At 41.7% G+C, this 23,389-nt stretch overlaps 1 protein-coding gene across 1 annotated transcript in view; it reads left to right on the top strand.

Moving 5' to 3' along the window:
• Positions 1–869: 869 nt before the first annotated feature.
• Positions 870–23,389, top strand: part of drd2a (dopamine receptor D2a) — a 37,296-nt gene continuing 14,776 nt past the window's right edge. Inside the window, exons 1-2 of the mRNA XM_035155578.2 lie at positions 870–1,270; positions 19,434–19,744. Coding sequence (XP_035011469.1) covers positions 19,466–19,744 — 279 coding nt within the window. The 5' untranslated portion in view covers positions 870–1,270; positions 19,434–19,465. The remainder of the gene's footprint in view (positions 1,271–19,433; positions 19,745–23,389) is intronic.

The raw sequence follows: 23,389 nt of genomic DNA, 5'->3' as shown, positions 1-23,389 counted from the left end.
CTGCATTTGGCACCATCTGGGTACTGGTGTCAATAATGGAACCCACCTCCTGGTGTGTGCGTGCCTCTTCAGGTACAGACTGAAGCAGGTGGTGTGTAATTTGTGTCCGATGCCTCTCCACGTGTGCAGGTTGAAATAAATCTCAAAAGACGGGGTGTGAGATTCACGGTGCGGTGCATTGTTTATCGGGTGCTCGTCTTCATGGGGGATACTGGGGTTCTTTTCTCCCTCCAGCTGGTTAATTGCATTCACAAATCACCCCATGTGTAAACTGGCTCCCGGTTACATGACAGGAATGAAAGTCGAGGGCATAGTTTGTTAATGGAGAGAATAGAAGAACGTATAAAATATAGTTTGTGCTTTTCTGAGACAGAGAGAGAGAGACAGAGAGAGAGAGAGAGATGTTAAATTGTATAGTTCTCAGTGCAGTGTTTATACCACAGTCCATTCCCACAATATCATTTTTCAGGTCGATGTAATGCACATCTTTCACAGGCTGTAAATGAATTACTGCTCAATCATGATCAAACTATTCATGTTTCAAATCTCCTTCATCAAAATCAATGTGCGTGCCCCCCACCACCACCACCACCACCACCACCACCACCACGCACGCTCACGCACACACCACACACACTCGCACACGCACACACACACACACACACACACACCTTTTTCCCCCATTACTTTCTAATCCTAAAAAAAAAAGAAGAAAGCGCATCCCTTGGCGCACAAGTGCCGTGCGGAAAATGTGACACACACGCACATGGTGAGTTAAGGTTTCAGCAGCGCCCGTGACATTAAGGGAAACCCACGTCCCTGGCCGGGTTTAAACAGACGTAACCCCGCCTCGATTCTCCACAGTTCTTTACAGTCTCCTGCCTCCGTCAGAGCCGCGAGTCAAGCTCCTGCGCGGCGCACGGACACTTTCCATCGCTCCTCTCGTTTCTCAGGAGCGCGACACTGGATGAGATCGTTCCTAGAAATCCTCCTGCAAACAACTGGGAGGGGGGGGAAACAGTTGATGAAGTAATTAGTATTATAGAGTTTTTATGTGGATGTGATTTTTGCTCGCAGTTTTTTTTTTTTGATTTGCCTCTCAGTGAATTTGCTGCTGATGCCTCGCACCCGAGCCGCGGCGCAGACTCGGTTAATTTACGCAGAGCAGCTGTAACAATGTTCGGATACAGTGGGAGCTAACTGCATGTGGATGCTCTTGGACTTAACAGCCTGCAAAAAACAAGGATTCAGTCAAACTTATGGCGTGAAGGTAAGACAGTCATTTCATTTTTTTTTATCTTCGATGTGCCAAACTTACACCAAAGAACACAAATAGTCTCTGGTTTTATTAAGTAGCCTCATACATATTGTTTAATAACGCATTTCCATTCCGGAGGTCCAGTCCAGTCCAGACTCCCCTCATACCAACTGATTTATTGCAAGTGATTCGCGAGATATTAACTTTCAAGGTGCTTTTTCTGATTTGTCGTTTCGCCCTGGAGCGCATTTCCAAACCAACACTTTTCTGTGACTGTGAGTGAATGAGTGTGCGCGCATCTGCGCACGAACGGTGCAGTTGCCACACGCGCAGCCCTGTTTACAAGGAGGGTTTATTTGTACAGCAGGTCGATTGTTTACAGTATTGATCCTTGTTGTCTTTCAATGCAAAACAAGTGGAGGCAGACATTGGCTCTCCTCTCTAACCCAGTCCAGGGAGAGTGCTCTACCCAAGCTGTTAGTTGAATTATTGAGGGTGGCTGTGCGTCTGTGCCAAACTGGAAAACTGCTTTCCATCCAGGGTTCAGATCCGTGTGGGATTCAGTGGCTGGTTCCTCCAGAGGCAGCGCGTCTCCTCTCAGCGCTTCATGCGGAGCAGGTGACTGCTGCTGCGGCTGCACGGCCCCCCCTGTCTGCCACCAGCCCTCACTGAGCAGCGCTAACACGTCAATACCAACAGGCCAAATAAACGAGGAGGTTCATCTGCATCTGTGGCACTTACTGTAAAAGAGGGTTTACAGCTGCTTGTTAGTGAATCGGGTATTTTCATTCCATGCATAGTCTGGTGCTGCTGCATTTGTGTGCATTTGTCATCACAAAACTTTACCTCCGATTTGCACAACTCTAAATGACGTTGGGGATCTTTATTCAACATCAGGGAAAGGATTTTCAAAATAGCATATGGCAGAGAATGATAATGATGATATCCAGTTACTTTTCAAGTCAGCAATAACTGAAGACAAAAAGGAAAAAGAACACACAGAAAAATATGATAGGTCAATGCAGAATGTCACATAATCGTACCCCAAAACTGATGCCTTAGGTAAAAGACAACACAGGCAGTGACATTGGGTTGGCAGCTTCTCTGGGTCTTTAGCCAAAACACCGGACTGCCAAATAGCTGCTGCTGGTTAAAAAAAAAAGGATGCAGCCAACCCTCATTTTACAAAGAAAATTGATTGTGTCAACTCCAATTGGGCTGAATGAACGATTCGAATGCTTTTTTAACCCAATAAATTGACTTGCTAACCCCAAGTGAAAACCTCTTCGGTTAAATAACGAGGTATCTGCTGCGACTGGACGTTGTGTCCACCGGCTGTGCATCCTTCAGACAGGGACTCTACACCTCTGTGACTGATCTGTCGTAACGTGTGTGGAAACCAGCCTCAGCAGAGCTGCCTAATGCAGCGCTTGTCAAGCCCAGCTGTTTGACACAGACGGCTCCACCGAATCAAATCTCCTGCAGCATGCTTTCAGACAATTGTCCATTTAAAAGCAGATGTGTAGCTCAGAATTAATTACTTGAATTGCTACACTGTGGTTAAGAGGATAAGGCATACAGCATTTGCACAGTGGTTAAGGGGTTTAAAGCCAAATAACTTGATGCAGCTGGTCAGTAAATATTGGAATTATAAATTCAACACGCTGCGCCCAAGAGAGACGTCATGCATCAAACAAAAACAACACCGTGTCACTACCTGTGCTTCTTAAATCCAATTACAAGCCCAAACCAAAGTTGTTTATTTACAGGCTTGTGGCGGCCACATTTTTTTGCTGCAGTTCTCACGTCTGTGTGTCAGTATGTCTAATACCTGAGTGGACCCAGGTAGGCTGTCTATCGGCTCTGCTCATGGTGCAGCATCATTACCACATGAGCTTCTTCTTGGGGCAAACAGAGATGCTGAACTGTCAAAGTAAGCATGTATTGCAGTTCTTCTTGATTGCAGCAGCTCATTCACTGCTGCCTCTGCCCTTTCTCCATTTGGGTTGACAACATTTCAAGTCTAATTAACTTTGGCTATGTTTGAACTCAGATCTGCTTTCCTCCCATATAAGGCAGAGCCAATGGGACTGATGCCGTTTTCAATATAATTTTCAGTTTTCAGGTCATTCTTGGAATGTGATCAGTCAATTTAAATCTTGTGCAGTCAGATGTTGGCCTTCCTGTAAGGGGCTTTTAGCATCTTCCGCTACCGTTTACGCCTGTGGTTAATTTGAGTTTGAATCCATAATAACTAATAAGAAGAACTAAGTGAAGCATGTTTGTTCTGCTTCTTTGTACAGTTTAGCATTATAAACTAGATTTCTGTGACGTGTGACCACAACCTCAATTATCAAACATACAAATATGAAAGTCATATACCAGAGTAGGTCTCTAATGCACTGATGTGGGGGTGGTGCAAGTGTATTGGAAAGCATTGGAGGAGTGATGCATACTGTGCGTACACACTGTGTGGGCTTTATCCCAGTCAGCATTGCCTAGCGTTGCTGACTGCAATCTTTTAATAGTAATGATGCTTTTTCATAATGATGTCATCATGTTATTTATAACATATTTGATGAATGTTTGTTGTAGATCATGTCTTTAAGGTTGTTGGTTGCAAAAGTTAATGCATCTGTAAAATATGTGACACCATTTCCTGATTTCCTAGTGACGTTGTGATGACATAAGATAATAAATTGTTTTGAATTTAATCGTGAATTATTTTTCAATCCATAGCTTTAGATTGTGTCTATAGTCCCGTTAGCTCTATTATTTGCTGGGATATCTCGGAAAATGTGTTCTTTGGACCATATTTTGTCGACCTTGACCCTGACCTTCGAACAACCAGTTTCAAAAGTTAATCATCTGGAGATGCCCTCCAAAGTCACACTGAGGTTGATGAAAATCCATCCATGTGTTGTTGAGTTATTTTGTATATACACACACACACATGGGTGAACAATACCTCAGGATAACATAGGATAGGGAAGCTTTGCAATATGACAACACCATAAGGCATACAGTATCTGTTTTATTGAGGAGGTTCTACCAGTTTCATAAAACACTATTAAATAGATTTGTTCTCTGTTGAGTAAAAGTGGGACATTGCAGATTTGGGTAGAGGAGTCATCTCTGGCCTGCCTTAATACAGGTTAAACCGTGTCTTGTGGACTTTGATACTGACATGATTGTTTGTGATGGCTTTGTTTTCAGAAAAGTTAAACCATATAAATGTCAATGTCCCCGACGCCTCTTCACGGCTCTAACACCGGACGCAGAATCTTCTGTAGTGCAGTGGATTTTTCTCTTAGTTGTGTCGATGTAGGCAGAAGAAGCAGGAAAAAATTGCTTAAGTTGAACCAGAGTAAACAAAAAAGACAGGAGAGCGTGCGCAGGAGCTCCAGTGACCTTTGCGTGTGGCTCTGTCTGAAACATAAGCGAGCTAAAATTAAATATAAACAGTTTACCTTTTTTTGCAGAGCCTAAAGCATAGGCTGCACGCCGGATGCTCAAAATGACCTCCAAATTGCAGACAGTGGACACATCAACCCACATAACCAGCAGTGGAATTCTTGCTTATCAGTAATAAAACTGCACAAGGCTCATGTGAGAGGCCGGGCGACTCCAAAAACCACTGGCACAGCTCCTCCTGTAAATTGTACATCACGTGTGCGGCGGTCATGTGGCTCATAAGGCCCCATTGTGCTTTAACAATTAAATCAGTTAATTCTATTGGATCTCTGCGAACGTATCCGACTGGCCGACAATCTGGCCTCCCCTGAAACCCATTCCCCGGCATGTCAAATACGTCAACACTCCAGGGACCAGCACCATCACTGGAAGGATGGAGGAGCCAATTAGGTCCGAAAGCCAATAGAAGACCCACCGCGATCTGGTTATGCTCCGGGTAACAGTTGTGTGTTGAAAAGTTATGTTAGCTGCTAGGTCTGTCTGTGCATTCATTGTGTGTCCATGTGACATATGGATCCACATGGTGTATTTATACCTTATGGTGCATTAGGAGTAATAATGCAACCCTAAATGAGTAGGTAGGGCTTGCATTTTGCTGCACGAGGCACTGCTGTCACTGAGTCATTCTATTTTAACACAAATTATATTTACTTTTTACATATATTTTACAATAGTGACATTTCTCGCTGTAACCAAACTGTATTCTTTGATTTTTCAGTGCAGTTTGAAGCATTTGAAGATCACTGACACCTTCACAAAGGCCTGTCTTGCAAACATACAAAGTGACTTCCTTGCACAGCTAATTGCCTTATACACACACCTAATTCTCTGTTGGATGGAATTGCATCACCACGTGTCTTAATTTCGAAGCCCGGGTGGTTTGGGTCCTTTGTAGCTTGAGCAACAGGCAGTTAAAAGGTGCATGTGTGTGTGGGAAGAACAATGAACCTTTCCATGACTCCCACTCTGCCTGATTGGCTGCAGAGCTGCACACACACACATGCATTATTCCCCTGAGAGGTGTGAAAGGGCTTTAGCTACAGTAAGGCTACAATGTCAGAGGATATCAGGCACCTCCCTTGTATTGTCACATACGCTGCATACAGATTTACATCTACAATAAATGTCACTTGACTTGGGGTGTCCCAATTGGCTTTGGCTCCTGTAGACCTTGATAAAATATCAGAGGTAAATGGTTTAAAACCGACTTCCAGGCTCGCAGGGGGATTCTTTGAATGTTCGAGCAAACAATCTGGACCAGAGGGATGACGGACATTGTGCAGCAATTAACAGGCCGACAGAGCGTAAAGGAATTAGGATTAATAGCAAAAGTAGAAAGAAAGAAGAGAATTTCCCAAGAGAAATAGACATTTCTTCCCAATTATCTTGCTGCCTAGTGTTCGGTCTGAATGGCCTGAAATGGGACTGTGTGGTCCATTCGAGAGTGTCTCCCTTTAGACTTAAAAATGATTTACACCGCTCACCATCTCTGCCTTAAAAATGCCAAACATGAAAGGTTGAAAGTGAGATCAAGAGGGGTGATGGATCAGATTCCAGCTTGGCATGATAAGACTCATGCGTCACTTTGAAAAAACCTCTTGTGTCAAAGCCATATAAAAGCTGAGGTTATACAGCCTTTCAGTGGTGGCTTCGCTGACATTTCCCTCAAGAGTCTGCTCTTCTTTTGTTTGGTGAACAAAGAAAGCATACATCCTCCTGTCTGTGTGACCTTTTGGTCATAGCGCTGATAAATTAATGTTCAATCAAATACTCTCATAGCAACTGGTGATCTCGGAAAATAGCAGAGGCAACAGAAAGCTCCGCTTTGAAATAAGATTTTCCATAGAGCAAACAAGTGAGATGAATTGAATGTTCATGATTATGTAAATAGTTATAGTGCCAAACCTCCTGAGGGTTAACAGACAACCCTATAGGTTGTCCTTTATCCTATAGCCACTTTAATTCAGTATTGACTGCGTGGTTGCTTACCAGTGGCTCTCATCAACCACATACATGTAACCATAGGCAGCCATTTCCTGCAGGCAAGCTCAGATTAGCAGAGTACTCGCTACCTGCTCGGTATGAATGGCATAGCAACAAAGGTTGGAAATGAAGCTGAGGATCTTGAAATGTTCCTCAGTCGAAGCACAGGTTCAAAAAAAATACTGCAATGCTGGACTCGAGGTCGTCAGGTGAAATATGACTCAAGTGGGTTGCTCATGTTTGTCACAATGCTGGGATTTTGTTTGGTTCTACTCAGATATAGACTCTAAGAGCTGCTGTGTTATTGGATCTTTCTTACCTTCAAAACTGCAAACCTCTCAGTGATCTCAGATCTCTTTTTCACATATGCGGCAGAAGTGACAACCCTGATACATCGTGGTAGTTTGTGGTGTCACGACTAATCCATCAGGACAGTTGACCTTTTTGCAGAATCACACTTGTTGCAGCTCCAGTCCCACTGAGGTCTTGTTGATTTTCTGGTGTTGGAGCTGGTGGTGTAGATTTACAGTGAGGGCAGGAAATCTCACACTTGCAAATTTGATCCTGCTGAAACCAATTTTCACTTAGGAAAGGGATCACATGTTTTCATATACATAATCAATTTGTGGCATGTTATCACAGGCCCAAGCATTTGCTTACATGTGCTAAGTAGTGACAAAGACACCTTTTTGTCCACAAGTAATTAAAGCTGTTAGCTTTGCTGCAAATAGTTGAGGTGGCCACATTCTCATTTTGTAGTTTTTTAGAAGTGGAGCTGCAACATATAATAACGCACAGACACCAGATGCGAAATGCTAAATTGCAAGAAAAGTGACTTTTTTCCCAGTCGTTTTACGGACTGACGGCTTGGAAATTTGCTGTCGGATAATCTCTCTAAAAAGAATCTTCATGCGAATATGCAGAATCTGTAAGCGAGGGATAAGATTTCGGCCGTTTTGATTTATTTTTCTCTCTTGACCAATCATGTTTGAACAGGCTCTGGTTGCCCACGGGTAAGCAGTCGGTGTGGAGAGCAACAGAGGTGGATCACATTGACCACACGCATCGGCTATCTGCTTTTCAATTGATCAGTATTCTCATGCAGATAGCTGTGAATGGAGATTAGCCAAAACGGTTGTCTGGACCTAAAACAGCTACAGAAATAATCTGGTGTTTGTGTGAGAATCTTTCAACTTGTGCGGACTCCTCGGACTGTAAACAGTGTATGGGGGATGGAAGATGGAGTCTACGCTTGATGTCGTATTAAACTGGCCGTTGACTCTGAGATTGTGCGACTGAAAATGTATTCCATGACAGTATGTTGTGATAATTCTGTAGTATGCTCACAATTTAGCAGCAGATGAGTAAAAAAAAACTGTATCTCTGTGTAAAAAGACATAGTAGGGAAGTAGGGATATGAAAATCCTCAGAAAGACACAGGTATCACAGTATCCTTACCTTGGTCTTGATCTGCGTATCACTAGTGCAAAGAGTCTGGTCCCCAAGACAAAACATAACGCTACCCAGGTCAGTGTGGGTATCTGCAGGATTATAAACTGTCTCAGTTGACTGTGCAGAGCAGCCGAGGCACGGATCGGCTCTGGAAAAACCCTGTTTTACTTACCTCGCGTATTTTATAAACAACACAGCTGCAGACAGGCGCGGTGGAGGCCTGCAGAAGCACTTGATTTACCTTTGACTTACGAGCCTCGGTTGGGCAGGCAAGGTGTGTCAGGAAAAGGCAGAGGCAGGGATGTATGTACTGTATGTACGTTTCATGCAGTGCAATGGAACAGCAGGCGGTGGTGTGGTGTGTGTGTGTGTGTGTGTGTGTGTGTGTGTGTGTGTGTGTGTGTGTGTGTGTGTGTGTGTGTGTGTCTCACAAGAGACAAGACCTGTTGTTAGACTGAAGCTTCCCTACAATCTAATGAGGTCGATGGAGGCTTGTTACCAACCTCCCTCTCCCCCCTTTCCATTTTTACCCTTATGGTTTGAATTGAGTAGGTAATGGCTGAAGTCACCGGTACTATAACCTTTACGTCTTATTGTATCAATAACATCGATGCATAGGTTTTGTACCCAGAGGGCATCTGTCTTTTGAGCATGATGCATCAGTGGCTTTTGTATTTAGCCTTTTACGTCCCTCTCTTCCTTTCTCCCAGTGTGACTTGTCTTGAAGCTTCCTGGATGCTCTCCAGTATTTCACTTTGCCTCGCCTTCGTTTTGACAGCGTCCCCACAGTGAGAAGTCCCTTGTCAATGTTAAAATTTGCTCTCTGAATGCCATTTCCAGTGACACAGGTTATTGCATATGTCACTCAAATAGATGACTGAGTGGTCCCTGCTGTATTCTTCCAGTCAAGTCAGGTAATACAGCATCCTGAGACAAACTCTTCTTATTTTCCATTGAAACCTAGCGGTGTTAATCAGGTTTATATTTACATTCGCGCTTGTTCTCTTCTAAGGGAAAGATCCACAAATATCCAGTCTGCAGTATATCTGTGGGTTCAGCACCAAACCGAGTGCACCTTCACGGATCTTTCAAGAAAGTGTGTCGTAATGATAAGTATAGAGAGCAAAGGGGCCATAATTGCAATGGGAAGATGATGACACGGTAATTGCACTGCTCTGAATGAGCAGGGGGTTTTTTTCAGCACGATAAAAGTCATAGAAACAACCACCTACACAGGCAGCCCATTGAAAGTAGCTCCACAGTTGTGATGACTTGCTTCTTCTCTCACACAGCAACGAAAGAGGAGCAATCTTCCGGGGAAAAGGGAGAAATCACAAGATAGTCATTGACTTTGCCAGCATCAATGATTTTGACCGGGCAACTAAGAGGGCTGTGGCAGTTAGAAAACTAATTAAGGGGAAGGCTATCACAGGGGAGAATCAACACTTTGACAGTATTGACCGAGTGGTATCAGCGCGAGGTGCTGCTTCCCCTTTGCATGCGCTGATACTGAGAATTAGGAAAAAGATTTAAAGTCGCAAAAGGCTTGAGAGGGGAAGCAAAACTGAGCACCCCATCTGTATCATTAGAGCTGCGGATGCTCATTACCTTATTACACAATTCAATGAATCAAATCTGCTGTGAATTATTGATAGTCACATTGGAGAACATATAAACTTCATATATTAGCCACTCAAATGTGATTAATGAATCTATTATCAGTGGGTCTCAAATGAGTTATATATTCTAAAACATATTTCACAGTGGTGGTGTAGCATTTTCAACAATGCTCAAGAATGTGAAGGGGAAAATGGGGGAAAATAGAGCAAAACAACCCTAATGGAATGTGTCATGTTTTGGAGCGAGGTAATGAAGGTACTAGTGAATGGTGTGTTTCGGTTTCCCGCTGCATACGTTGCGTGTGCAGTGTGCGAGCATGGGTGGGCTCGTCAGTGCATGCGTGTGTGAGGGATTTCAACAATCAAATCTGAGAGCTACACTCTCCCAGCGATGCAATACAAAGGCTTATGTTCAGATTAATAGTGTCGTTTACTGCACAGTTTAATAAACTAATGACTGCATGACTGCTGCATGATTGGATGAGATTAGCAGTCAACAGCAACGAGAACGCGCCTGATAATTAGATTTTCTCCTCTCTGTTGTGGGGGACTGGATGCAATTACACAACAGTTGCCACGTATGAAGCAGCATAAAAGCTGCTATTGTTAGATTAATACTTCCACTGTGCCGCGCCAGCTTTTAAGATTTCAGCCCAAAATGAAGAATGAGGATTTTTTTGCTAATTAAATTTTTTTGGGGTACAATAGCAGTTACAGCTGAAGCAAAAAACCGGAACAGTTTGTATATTTATGAGGGAGTTATAAGTTAATTATAGTTAAACATATTTTTATTAGGAAGTGCTTATAATTATAGTGCACAGTCATGCCTATTTTGTTTTCCTGTAATTTAATTACAAATTTGCTAATCCTAATTACTATAAAAACGCAACATTAATACAACATGGCAGCTAGAAAACTATAACAAACTGCACATAATAAAGTCATGCTGTTGTAATATCCATTTCTACACATCAGAAGATTCAATCCGTCTAAGTTTAATAAGCTGTCTATGCTTTTGTAAAGCGCCAGATAGTGTTATTGTCGGGAGGATCGTTTTCTCTCGGAGCGAACTTCTTCACAGTATCTGATGGAGGACTGAAAAGAGCCAAGTTCAGCACAGAATACATACAGTCACTGGGTGCCAGACAAACTGCTTCGCTTGTGCTTCTTATCTGTTTTTGTTGCACATGGAGCCCGGGAGTCTGCAGAGAAAAAAGCCTTGTCACCACTGTGGAAATCAAGGATAGTCAGATAATGCCTCCCGCTTTCATAGATCAGCGCAGACAGTCACCTGGGAATAAGAGTATGTGGTTAGATGTGAGACTGAGAGATTGTGGGTAGAAAGAGAGGTCGGGCTATTTAAGGATCAAACTCAGGACAGGTCAGAATCCAGAGGTCTGCTCTTTTTTAGCTGTTTAATGATGAGAGCTGGATACGCCACAGCTGCTTTTCTGTTTTCAGTTTAATAATATTAAACTTTCATATATGAATATCAGTATGTAGGAAAGTACCGTGTAGCGGGAGCAGCTCTCAGTGTGCTTGGATTGTTGAATGTTAGTGGGTCTCTGGATAATGGTGGCACAGTGAGTGAGAATAAGAAAAGGGCATTTTCAAAATTATAGTCCCTCCAGCGCACAAAAATTGATTAAAGTGACTCCAAATAGTTAAATCACGGCCTCTGTAATAGGGTTATAAATGCATACATTCAGTATGGCACCAGTGTAAGAGCCGTGAGGACAGCCTGTGCCCAGTGAGCGGCTGCAGCATCTTAAAGGTCTACGTGTCATCGTAAAGTAGCTTTGTAGTTTTAGCACTAATAATTTCAGTGTTGCAATTCCAATTGCTAAGCTTCACATCCCTTAATTACAGTTGCTATGCCTGCTGAGTTTCTCAATTTCCGCAGTCACCATACTCAGTTACCTGTAATAACAGTTGCAAATTTACAACATGTAATTCACTGTACTCTTCGAAACTTTGAGGTTTTGACCTCACGAAGAAGTCGGATGGAAATCCCAACCAGAAGTTTTAATTTTCCCACCTTCCTCTTTTTAAGATGAGATTTTTTTCCTTCTTGATACCGATTCTGACACCTGGACATTGCGGACACCTACCACCGATCCGATACCAGTGCTGTGCTACTAACCTGCATGGAAGTGGTGATCTATCAACTAAACTGAAGTCTTGCACACAGTACTTGTCGCTGTCTTATGGGACTTCCCAGTGTGAACTGTTGCCAAGTTGCTGACATATTTGCTAGACAGCACAACTGCTGTTTTGGAGCAGGATGAAGAAGAAGGGATAGAAGTCGTTTTATCTGGGGGAACTACTATACTTTAAAGATGTGATATGTACTTGATGGCTAGCTACCATACCTAATACACCTAAAGCTGAAAATATGCATCTAGAAGTTTCATACAATATATTTTTCGGGGAAAAAGTATTGAGGACGAGGGTTAAACGATGAACATGACCAAGCCACGATCATCCACCTACTCACATGTAAAGTAGCTTTGGACATTTTGAATAGTAATGCTATGCATAATCACTTCTTTAGTGTACCTGAGTGGATACAAAACACGTTGACCTCGTATATTTAATCTTCTTCTCAAGTCTGAGCAAAACAAGGCCAAACATGCCATACACAGCAAAGTCTGAGGCTGGTAAGTAGTCTCAACACTTAGTAAAACTGCAAGCAAATGTATTTCTAAGACAATCAAAGTGTTCCTGTTATACAAAGTGCTCAGAACATTTTGTGTTTCATGCACTTTGTCTCACAAAGTCATTAGTTTTTACTATCTACCCACTGTGCACTCTCCAAACTGCCGTGCAGAACATGCCAGTATCGCAAGTCAGATAAACAGTCTGTAAAAGCGTGTATGGTTATTTCCTGTAGCTGTTCCAGACAGCTTATCTTAGCACAAGTGTTAAATGCTTGTTGCCCAGACTGCACTTTTCATGACCAAGCACAAGTTTTCCAAGTCCATCTAAATATTCACATTGGAGTTTTTCTTACACTGGGACATTTTGTCACATACATTTTGCTGCAGTGTATTAAAAAAATTCTGGGCTGCTGTCTGGATTTTCCCGAGAGAGGGATCCAGCCACATCTCTCTATCCTTTCCATCAGTCTGTTAAGTAGACTCAGAACAAAAACCAGTACAACAAATGTTAATGAGTTAATGGATATAATGTTAAGCCATTGTTTGAACTAGAAATTATAATATATCACACTTTAATACGTTTACTTTACTTGATCTCCAACACACAAACACCGCCCCAAAAAAGTCCACTTGAAGCCAAAATATGAATGTACACAAACACTTGCCTTACAAATCAGATATTTTTTACATAATTCAAACTATATTAGTCCATTTGATACTTTTTTGCCGCTTTGTTTTCACGCATTGTTCGCTCTGCTGGCTGCCAGGTTGTTTTAATGGGACAAGCAGAACCCCCACTGGGCTCCTTCTGCTTCTATCTGTGATGGTAAATTCCACTTTGAAATTAAGGCTCACAATCATATCCTCATTTTATGTATTTGAGTTTGTGTTTTCTTACCCACAGCGTGTTGAATGCTGCTGAACTCTCACCGCGGTTGATAATAATACAGGGGGACTGCAGCACCACTCACTGTGACCCCCAAATAGACACGACTGAGACAATAGAGGCAAATTCAAGAAACCTTTGCACAAAAGTACAGAGGACAGCAGTTAATTACCGGCGCGAGTAACATGTGTTTTGTTGGCACCTTCTTTGTTGGAAAATAACAAAGTGCATGTGTTTGTTCAAAAACAGAGAGCACGGACTGAGAGATGTGTGCCGAAAGCAGGAAATTGCAGCACCTTGGAAAATAATTACAGAGAAATTGGCATTGATCAGAAACACAGTCAAACCTTTGACATGGAAAAGCCAATTTCTGCTCCGAGAGACTAACCATTGTATTTATTGCAAGTTTGACATTATAATTATGGTGAATTTACAATATTCTTTTTAATTGTTGTAGTTGATCAGAATTCTACCATGGAATATAATGTCTAATACTCTATTTAACAACGTTATTAAGCAGCATGAGTTTGATGCTAAGTAATTACACTGGCTTGAATAATTGTACTTTCTTGATTCTTGTTGTTCTGGGTTTGTACCCTCATGGTTGAATGCACTTATTGTAAGTCGCTTTGGATAAAAGCGTCAGCTAAATGAAATGTTATGTAATAAAATATACCTATTCTGGTCTAACTATAATCTATAAAGGATCAATTTTTGCTCCATTACCTCTGGTGTTGCACATGCATATTTTCTGTACTTTCTCTATGCTTTCATTTTTCTACATTCCTGGCAAGTACAGTGTTTTTTATAAATAGATGTACATGATGTTCTCTCAAATGTGACCTATTGGATGCAAGTTGCAGTTCAGCTCTTATCAGTTTACTTCCTGCTACTTGAAGTCCCTGTCTCATGTCTTTGTTGTTGGCCCGGTGCCATGAACTAATCACGTAGACAAAATTACACAAAACTGGGCCATAGTCCAAGTGCTCAAACATTCCCCTGTCTGTGAGTTTTCCTGTCCTGCCCAGGTATCTATTTCATTCGATTTCCTCGCTCAAAATCATCACCACTGTGACTGATTTGTGTATCTATTATATGGTGGCTGTGTTGGCTTGGTTTTGTTGTTGTTGTTGTTTTGTGTTAGATTGAGGTGACATGTATGTATTAATGAGTAAATTGTTCCAAATACTTTTAGCCGCTTTCTCTTTCATTTTCACCATGCCCTCTAAGCTGCATGGCTGTTAAGCTAAGCCTCTTTGCTACTTTTCCTAAATCCTTCACCAACAAAGTCAAAGTAGAAAAAACTATAAGTACAGAAACTGGAAATAGTTTGCAAGGAGAAAAACTGCAACACTTACTCGATCAATTAAACTTTTTCTCAATCATACAAAAGCAAATGCATTTATTCCTTTTTTGAAGAAATGCCTTCCTGTGCTTTTTCTTTCAGAGTATCAATTAACATCTGGTATTCCAGTCAGTCAATAAACAGCAGTCTCGAATCCCATTTACAATGAAACTGATAAGCTGTTTCTAAATCCAGGGAAGTAGCCCTTTGTGAGAACAACTTCAAATCTTTAAATTATGATTTGAGACGTTGGTAGTGATTTTAAGATCTTAAAACAAGAAAGCACAAACTCATTGTCTGATAATTAGGTATTTTCTCTACCTCACTCATCAGCCAGTAGCTCCTTAATGATATTGTGTCAAAATAATCACACAAGCACAAAATAATTACATATCATTTATACAAAAAAAACAACAGCAGGGGACCAAGCACACCATCCTGGGTAACTCCACAATTGACGGCCAACGCCGTTGACCAGCCTCAATCCACTTGTCACTTCATCACACATAGTTGTCATCCGCAGCTGGATTTGCAATAAACACAAGCCGGCTCTGCAATCAATTGGGTCAAGCAAAATCATTTATGTAAATGTACATGCGCTGTAAATAATAGAGTGCAGCTTCCAGGGCAGCGAGTGGTCTGAATAAAAAATATGGAAAGAAAAACGAATCATTCACAGTGATTTTCCCCCTTGTGCCCACGTCACAACACACACACAAAGAAACACTCTCGTACAGAGACAAGTGTTCAGTCCTTCGGAGTGGTTGGGAAGCCAGTGGGGGATTAGCATTAGCAGCTCCTACTATAGCCAAAGGCGGGAGGGGTTCTGATTACAATTGTGCTGGTTCAGAAGTACACACAAAATTAATAAATTGCTCAAAGGTGTGGTTGACAGTAAGTCAAGCTGAACTGTTGCTAGAATCTGGAAATAAAAGATCGCTTTCAACTCAACTCAGTGGCACCACCATTGCAGGAGAGAACCACTGAGGCAGCACACAGCCAGCGTATGGACGGTGCATACAATTTAAAGATTAGAAGATTTCCACTGTGATACTGAATTTAAATGGGGAACACCGGTTCATAAATCTGCATCCAGGTATCCTGTCTGATTAAGATTCATGAATCTGCTTTGGTCAACAACTCTGACCTCTGACACACCTGCGGAGAAGGACATTATTATTACTCTCAGGTACGGGTCATCGAGGACATCATTTAAGGGAAATGAGTTATCGTAGGCTGCGGGCAGAGAGCAGAGGTTTTGCTTATGGACGAGCACCAGCTCTCAGGCCAGCAGTGAGAACAGTCTCACGTACTGTACGTAGAGTGGGCAAATAAATAAGATTAGACAGCACAGGGCATCTGCAGGGTACACACATAGACTGTTGCCCCAGAGCAATGCTTACACATCTGAACAGCATCATTCTTCCCTCACTCACTCCTTATTCTCCCTCTTGTTTTTTTCCTCTCACTGCTTCTCTCTTAATCCGTCTGCTCCCTCTCGCCGCACAGAGAATTTCCTCCGCCCCCCTCTGGTAACCTTTCCTATTAATTTGCTTAACTACTGGGCTCAGAAATTGTCAGTCTTTGGCGCTGGACTCACACAAACATTTGCTCACACAAACATACAACACACAGTATGGACCACACATAGTTCCCTGTGCAGAAATACAAAGTTCAATACACCTAGTTGTGAAGGCCCTTGTGTTATGTAGCCACTTTTGCTTGTATAGTCGTATGATTGTACATAAAGCACCCTGATATTACCTGATTATGTCTGTAATGACAATCTGAGCTAATTAACTCTTTAATGGAAGTTTTTAACATCCACAGTCAAGGCTAGAATAAGTGTGAAGGAATAAGATAATCTAATTAGTGCAGTGACATTCGGATGTTCTTTAGGTTAGATGTACCTGAACCTATTTAAAAAATCATATAGCAAATTGCTGAAAGAGTCTGTCCTTTGCAAGTGCAACGTGTCCCGTTGTGCAACGTATCCCGATCACATAGTTCTGCAAACGGCACAAAAGTGTCTCTGGCAAACTTGGCCTTCTTAAGTCAAACAGTTAAGCAGATGACTGTAACTAATGGAAGGAAAATAATAGCATTGCTGCTAAAGTAAGTTCAAGAACTCCTTAACAAAAATAAATATTGAAACAAATAATGAAATAAAAAAAGGTTTGGAGACAAAGCGATTCTGGAAAACTGTAAATACTCTATATTCTCTCTTGAATTGTATTGGCTGGAAACAGAGGTAACAGTGAGGGATATAACCCAACAAGGTGAAATTGAAAGACAAAAATGATGTGCAGAAACAATTACATTTGTAGGAAAATAATTGTGAGATTGTGAAAGTGCGATTAGGTGCAGAGATAAAATTAGTTGGATGTCGATGGGGAATTGAAGTAGGATGCAGTCAGCAGGAGCAGCAGCCTGGAAGGCTGCAGAACCAATTAGGGTGTGAGTGAGGGGGAAGGAGGGAGAAAAATGGAGCTGGGAGAGAGGAGGATGACAAAAACATTAATCTAGACAGGTATGAGGGAACGGCACGGCTGAAGGTTTTGTGAAATAGGATGTGACTGTGTACTTTTGACTATCTGAAAAAGATGAGATGTATAACTATATTAAGTTTGCAGTGGTGGCTTTGTTGTGTTGCAGTGGAAAATCTGTAGTAAAAAGTGTCAAATCAACTGATAAATGAAGAGTTATGTCATTATAATCAATTTAAGAAATGATTCAAAGTACCCTTCAAATATTTATGAGGCACGTTGGGGCCATCATCATATTCCAGTCAGCATTAGAGTTATGGGTAGATTGGAGTTGAGTTTCCAGCAGTAGCAAATAAATCAGTTCGATTTCATAATGTGATCAGAAGCTCACGTCACAGTTACTGCCACAAATGCAAAGTGTGACACAATTGAACTGAACTTTAAGGATTAACAGTGGTGTTGCATAATGATGCATTGTGACACACACACACACACACACAGAAAACGCTGCTCCTGAAGCTCCTTAAACACCTCGTCAGATCCTTACAGGGTATTGTGATGTCACAGGACATTTGCAGGCCTATAATTCATGACTAGAGTTCCCCTAACAAAGCCAGGTATGAGTGAGCAGACATTTCCTACACGTGCAGGAAGTGGTTGACCAATTACAACGGAGTGGGCCAGCTGGCCAATCAGAGCAGAGGGGGTGGGTCTTAAAGAGACAGGAGCTAAAACCAATTGTTTGAGACAGAGGCTGAAAAGAGGAGCTGCACCAATGAACAGTATGCGGACAATGAAAGTTAAGTGTTTTCTGAACTTTAGAGCATGTAAACCATTATAAATTAAACACAAATTAAAGTTATGAACCTGAATATGAATTTTACAAGTCTCCTTTAAAAAGATGTTATCTAGATATTACCCCAGTTTTCCAAAACAGATTTTAAAGCACTTACAGCTGTTTTCAAAGCTTTTACTTGGATTTGACAATACACAGTTACATAATCTCAACAGTTCACATCTTTCTTTGAAAGTAGTTTTGGAATTTTTGACCACTAGTGGGCAGATTAACTCACTTGATTTTGGTAGCCAAAGGTCACGGTGGCCTCAAAAAGTATGTTTTACCTGAACGTGATATATCTTAAGATCAGCTTGAGGGAATGTCTTCAAATTCGGTACAAATATTCACCTAGACTCAAAGATGAGAGATTTTGGTGCTCCCTTTGGTGCTTGGAGGTCAAAGGTCACAGTGGCATCAGAAAACATGTATTTGGGCTCTTGAATGTGAAATCTCCAGACTGCTTGAGGGAATTTCTTCAACTTTTGATCAGTTGTCTCTTGGACTCAAAAGAAAGTAATTACGTTTCAGTTGTCAAAGGTCTCAGTGCCCAATTTGAATGTTGGGGAAAATATTATGTAGAAACCATCCACAGGCAAACTAGAATTACCGCACTGCGGCTGCATGCTTCCGCCAACCAATGCGGTGATTCTAGTTTGCCTGTGGATTCTCCGTAACCTTTGCATCACTGACTGTCTTACCGTGCATGACTCCTACCTGCATTAAAACTGAGACTGTTGATTTGAACTTCGACTTTTGCCTGATTCTTGCAAGTGAGTCAATGTTCTGTTCTCCATACAAAATGGAGCAATGCACCTGCTAGAAGGAAATACAATTTCTAAATATTTCCAAACATTTTTGCAAATCTTTATGAGGAAGGAAATCCATTAATGTCTTTGTTAGGACTTTTGAGGCAAAACACTGAATGTAAGCACAAATGTGTTTGTTGCAAACTGTCTCATACAAAGAATAAAAAAGAGCACCTTTACGTGCCTGTGAATATTTTGAAAGGTTTTCTTGTGTTATGACTTTTTGCTGTATTGGATGAGTCAGATTCCTTCAGAAAAACTTTCTGCATCACTTGAAATAAATAAACAATGTGTATCACAAAATGTTGTATACACAAGGCCACTCACCAGCGGCCATGGGATGCATTGTAATGTAAACCAGTTCCCCAAATGACCCTCTTTTTCCTATTAAGTGCATTCCAGCTGCCAAGGACTTGGTTATTGATCAGAGGCAAATATGGTAGATTCATTCTACATGATTTTTATTTAGAGCTCCTATAAGTTGAAAATCAATATGGAGTTATTACTGGCTACAAAAGGCTTTAAGAGATTAAGAGACAAGTTTTTTCTTACCCTCGCTGACTACAAATATTCACATGACGACACATTCAAATGCTGCTGTCTCTCTTTGTCTGCATATTTTTCAGGGGCCGTACTTGGCCTTCGTCATTCACAGCTAATGGATGTCTTTACCCAGTATGCCTACAATGACAGTTTCTATGACAATGGAACATGGAGCTTCAACGAGACCGATCGAGAGCACAAGCACCCGTACAACTACTACGCCATGCTGCTCACGCTGCTCATCTTCGTCATCGTCTTCGGCAACGTGCTGGTGTGCATGGCTGTGTCCAGAGAGAAGGCTCTGCAGACCACCACCAACTACCTGATTGTCAGCCTGGCTGTCGCAGACCTTCTGGTGGCCACGCTGGTCATGCCCTGGGTCGTCTACTTGGAGGTAGGAGAGCAATGCTGTACACGCACCATTTACATATGTATGTCTTTGAATATGCTTGAAGAGACATAAATAAGCTGACATGCCCTATGAAGCAGACGTAATCTCTAAACCTATACCAGTTTTTATTCTCTGTGTTAATCTTTCCAACATCAGAAAACAAACGGGAAAAGTGATTTGCAGACTTCCAGTGTAAGAAGATTCCTGTTTCTGCATCATGTCCAATACCACAAATGTGTTATCTGTCAAATTAATATGAGAAGGTCGGCACTGAGGGCCTACTAGATTTTCGCAGTGGATGTGACCAATTTAAAATTGCAAAGCATATACTATGCAAACAGCGGACATTTATGTGAACTCCGGTTCCAGAGGATCAAGCTGCCTGCATTTATCAGCAGGTCAAAAGCTCAAGGTGAAACCCGGGTGAGGGCTGATGTCTTCACATCAGCATTGTAAATACCAGTTGTGCAGTGGTTGAAAGCCTGTAATAGCAGCGCTTTCTGACAGTGTCAATACGAGTCTATTCAGTCAAAGGTCACATGTTTATGAATAGTTCTACCTGATTCTGGGATACATCATTGTTCATTCACTCCTGTGTGGGGTAGAGCAGAGCTGCCTGTTAACCTCTGCAGCCTAAAAGGAGAAGAGAGAAGAGAGACTCAGGTCGAACATAAAATCATCTCCAATCTACCAAATCAATAGCGAACAGGATGTGGTCTATCTCTCAGAAAAAATATCTCTCCACTGTATCTCTTGGTCTTTGCCCATCACCTCTGTTTGTCTTCTCGGTCCTGGGGTTATTTCTGACCATCACCCTTTAGGTCATGCTGTCTGATGTAGAGAAAGGCAATCTAAGACAACTGGGATTCGAAACCTCCTGTGTCTCTCAGTGAGTCATGATGATTATCACTGCGATCAGATTACAGTTTATAAATCCATAAAATCTCATGATCTCGGTCTGTGTGTTGGTTGTGGTCGTACATGCAGCACTGTGGGGATTGATAACATGTCACTGAGGCATCACTTTCATTAATGCAGAATTTAATAATAACCACTCATTGTCGTTGCTGTTCCAAAAAACATTATCAACAATCAACACACTAAAGATTGTTGAACTGTAAACTATGCAAACTGCATCCTGTTTCTGTTTATTCATATGTGTTTGTTTGTTTGTTCAGTCAGAATGGTTTGCTTCATTTTTCTGTTGATGTGAATACGCAGAGAGGGAACATGCACCCGGACATTTTGGAAAAGTAGGAGTTGAATTGTAACCAGCCGTATACCAGAGCTCCAAACTGTAGCAGGACTTTGTCAATAAAATATAAACTTTGGGATCAAAGCAGAGAAATTTGTCTTGCTTTGTATGTTTTTCAACTTTATGTTGCCTGAGCATAAATAATGCCGCAGATTCAAACTGTTTTTGTGGGTCTTTTTTGCCCCTACTGTGCTCAGATGAGGAATGAAAACATGATAATAGTTAAATAGCTGTGTTACAGTTCTTTATGCTCAACTAGAAGCAACCTCGAAGACGGCATACCTCCGCCAATCCAACACCCTGTCTCATCATTTTAAAGAAAGTAAAAAAAAAAATCCTGGATCCACCCATTTATCCAGATTCACTCTGGAATGGTCTCTCAGAATCGGTTGCGCGTGACAACCACCTTTGTGCTCATGCACCCCCATCACTGCCATAGATGAGGTTGATACTGTTGAAAACGCTCTAAAGAAGAAGAAAAAATGAATCCTGGATCCGATCATCCGAAAAATTGCGAGGAGCCTCCTTGGGTCATGCACCTTCCCTCCACAAATTGAATGGAAATCAATGAATACACAACCTCCTCGGCAGAGGAAAAAAACATCATTGATGAATTAAAAGTAGCATATAATGTCTCCATATGATCAATCCTGTGTGTCAGATGAATCCTCTGTCGAATAGCTATAAGACTCATAGCCCTATTTTGGTCACTAACCTTTAATCTATTGAATAAAAGATTGTGTTACCCAACAGCAATGTACATAGATTTAGGAGGAAATACACTCATGAACATAAGACACCTGAACAAATGTTGTCACCTGAGCTCAATGTATATATTTTTAGAGCAAAGCCATGAACTCACTTTGTATCCAGTGTGCAGCCTGCACACACAAGCACACACACCAGGAACTCAACGTTGTACTTTGTCTCCTGTCGAAGGAAAACACAATCACACAAAATGGTCCCAGTTTTATTCCTGGTTTCAACCATTGCACCTCATAACAACTGCTCACAGCGTAATTGGGAAAATCACACACTTAAAATACTTGTTTTACACCAGGCACACACACCTCAACACTCATTATTTCTCCAGTAACACCTGACATCTCTCGGAAGCTCCGCACCTTCATGTTTTTACCTCCGAGCTGATCTTAAAGTGACGGTGTTGCCTCAGTGACAGACTACAGAACGAATCACGCAAGCAAATCATACACCACAATCTAAACAGCCTAAAGACTCCATTCTACCCCTCGTTCTCCACATTTAGATTTAGTGGTGACATACAAATACAGAATCAGGTTACAAGAACACTTCTGCTCAGTGATCACCTGCTCTCTTGCTTCTGCCGGTATCCCCTGCTTCTTTCTGTTTATCTTTAGAAAGCCACCAGTGTCACAAAGCCCTCCTTACAAAATGAGGACAAGTATAGAAACAATGGTTAAGGCCTACTTCAGGATTGAAGTGGGGGGGATTCGTGCATTAAAGGGGCACTAAACCAATTCCATAAAGTTGATGGACTCACAGGAGTCACATTCCTGGACTCAAGTCCCTTGTGTGGGTCAAGTCCTACCTCATAATGCAGATGAATAAACCAAACATTATTTCATCTGACCCTCACAAACTTCTGCTCACAGGCTCTCTGCTATAAATATTTTAAGTCTCTGTGCCAAAGTATGCTGGATGACATCTGTATGACGTCAAGGTTTCCTTAGGTTTTAGACAGTTCCCTGTAGAGTCATAAAATACATTACCATAACAATAAAATCTATTTTAAGAGGCTGAACTCCTTGCGACCAATTTAAGACTGTACATAAAGAGGGAAAACATGGCCGCGCCCCAAAAGGGAAGCCTCAGCTTCTCGAGCGCCACCTGGTGGCTGGCTGCAGTAAAGGTCATAAATCATACCTCCTCCATGTTAGTGGATGGGACATGGACCAAAATAAATATTACACAAAAGTACACATCAAATAAAAAAAATTCTGAAAGGAAAACTTAAATGGGTCTTATCGCACTCAAGTTCAGTTTCCCCGTAAGTTTGGTTTTAATTCGTTATTTAATATGATTAATAACAAGCTAAAACCTCATGATTGACAGCTGAGACTGAATCCCATTGGTGTATTGGAGGGATGACGTTACCACGGCTCCATCCCCCGATCACCACTCCACATGACTCTGGCTCCAAACGTGCAAGATGGCAGCATTTGCGTTTCTGGATAGTGGGAGGACGTGGAGATGCACTGTCCATCTTCATATACACTCTATGCTTGTGACAAGAAAAACAACATTCACATCAATGCAGTAAACCATATGCGGTAAATCCGTTACGTGTGAGGTGTTTGTTATGTGTTCTGAAGGATCATCTCCACGAGCCGTTGAAAGGAAACGAGATACGC

The sequence above is a fragment of the Hippoglossus stenolepis genome, chromosome 4 (genome assembly GCF_022539355.2).
Source record: "Hippoglossus stenolepis isolate QCI-W04-F060 chromosome 4, HSTE1.2, whole genome shotgun sequence".
Lineage (NCBI taxonomy): Eukaryota > Metazoa > Chordata > Actinopteri > Pleuronectiformes > Pleuronectidae > Hippoglossus > Hippoglossus stenolepis.
This window is presented reverse-complemented; position numbering and strand designations above follow the sequence as displayed.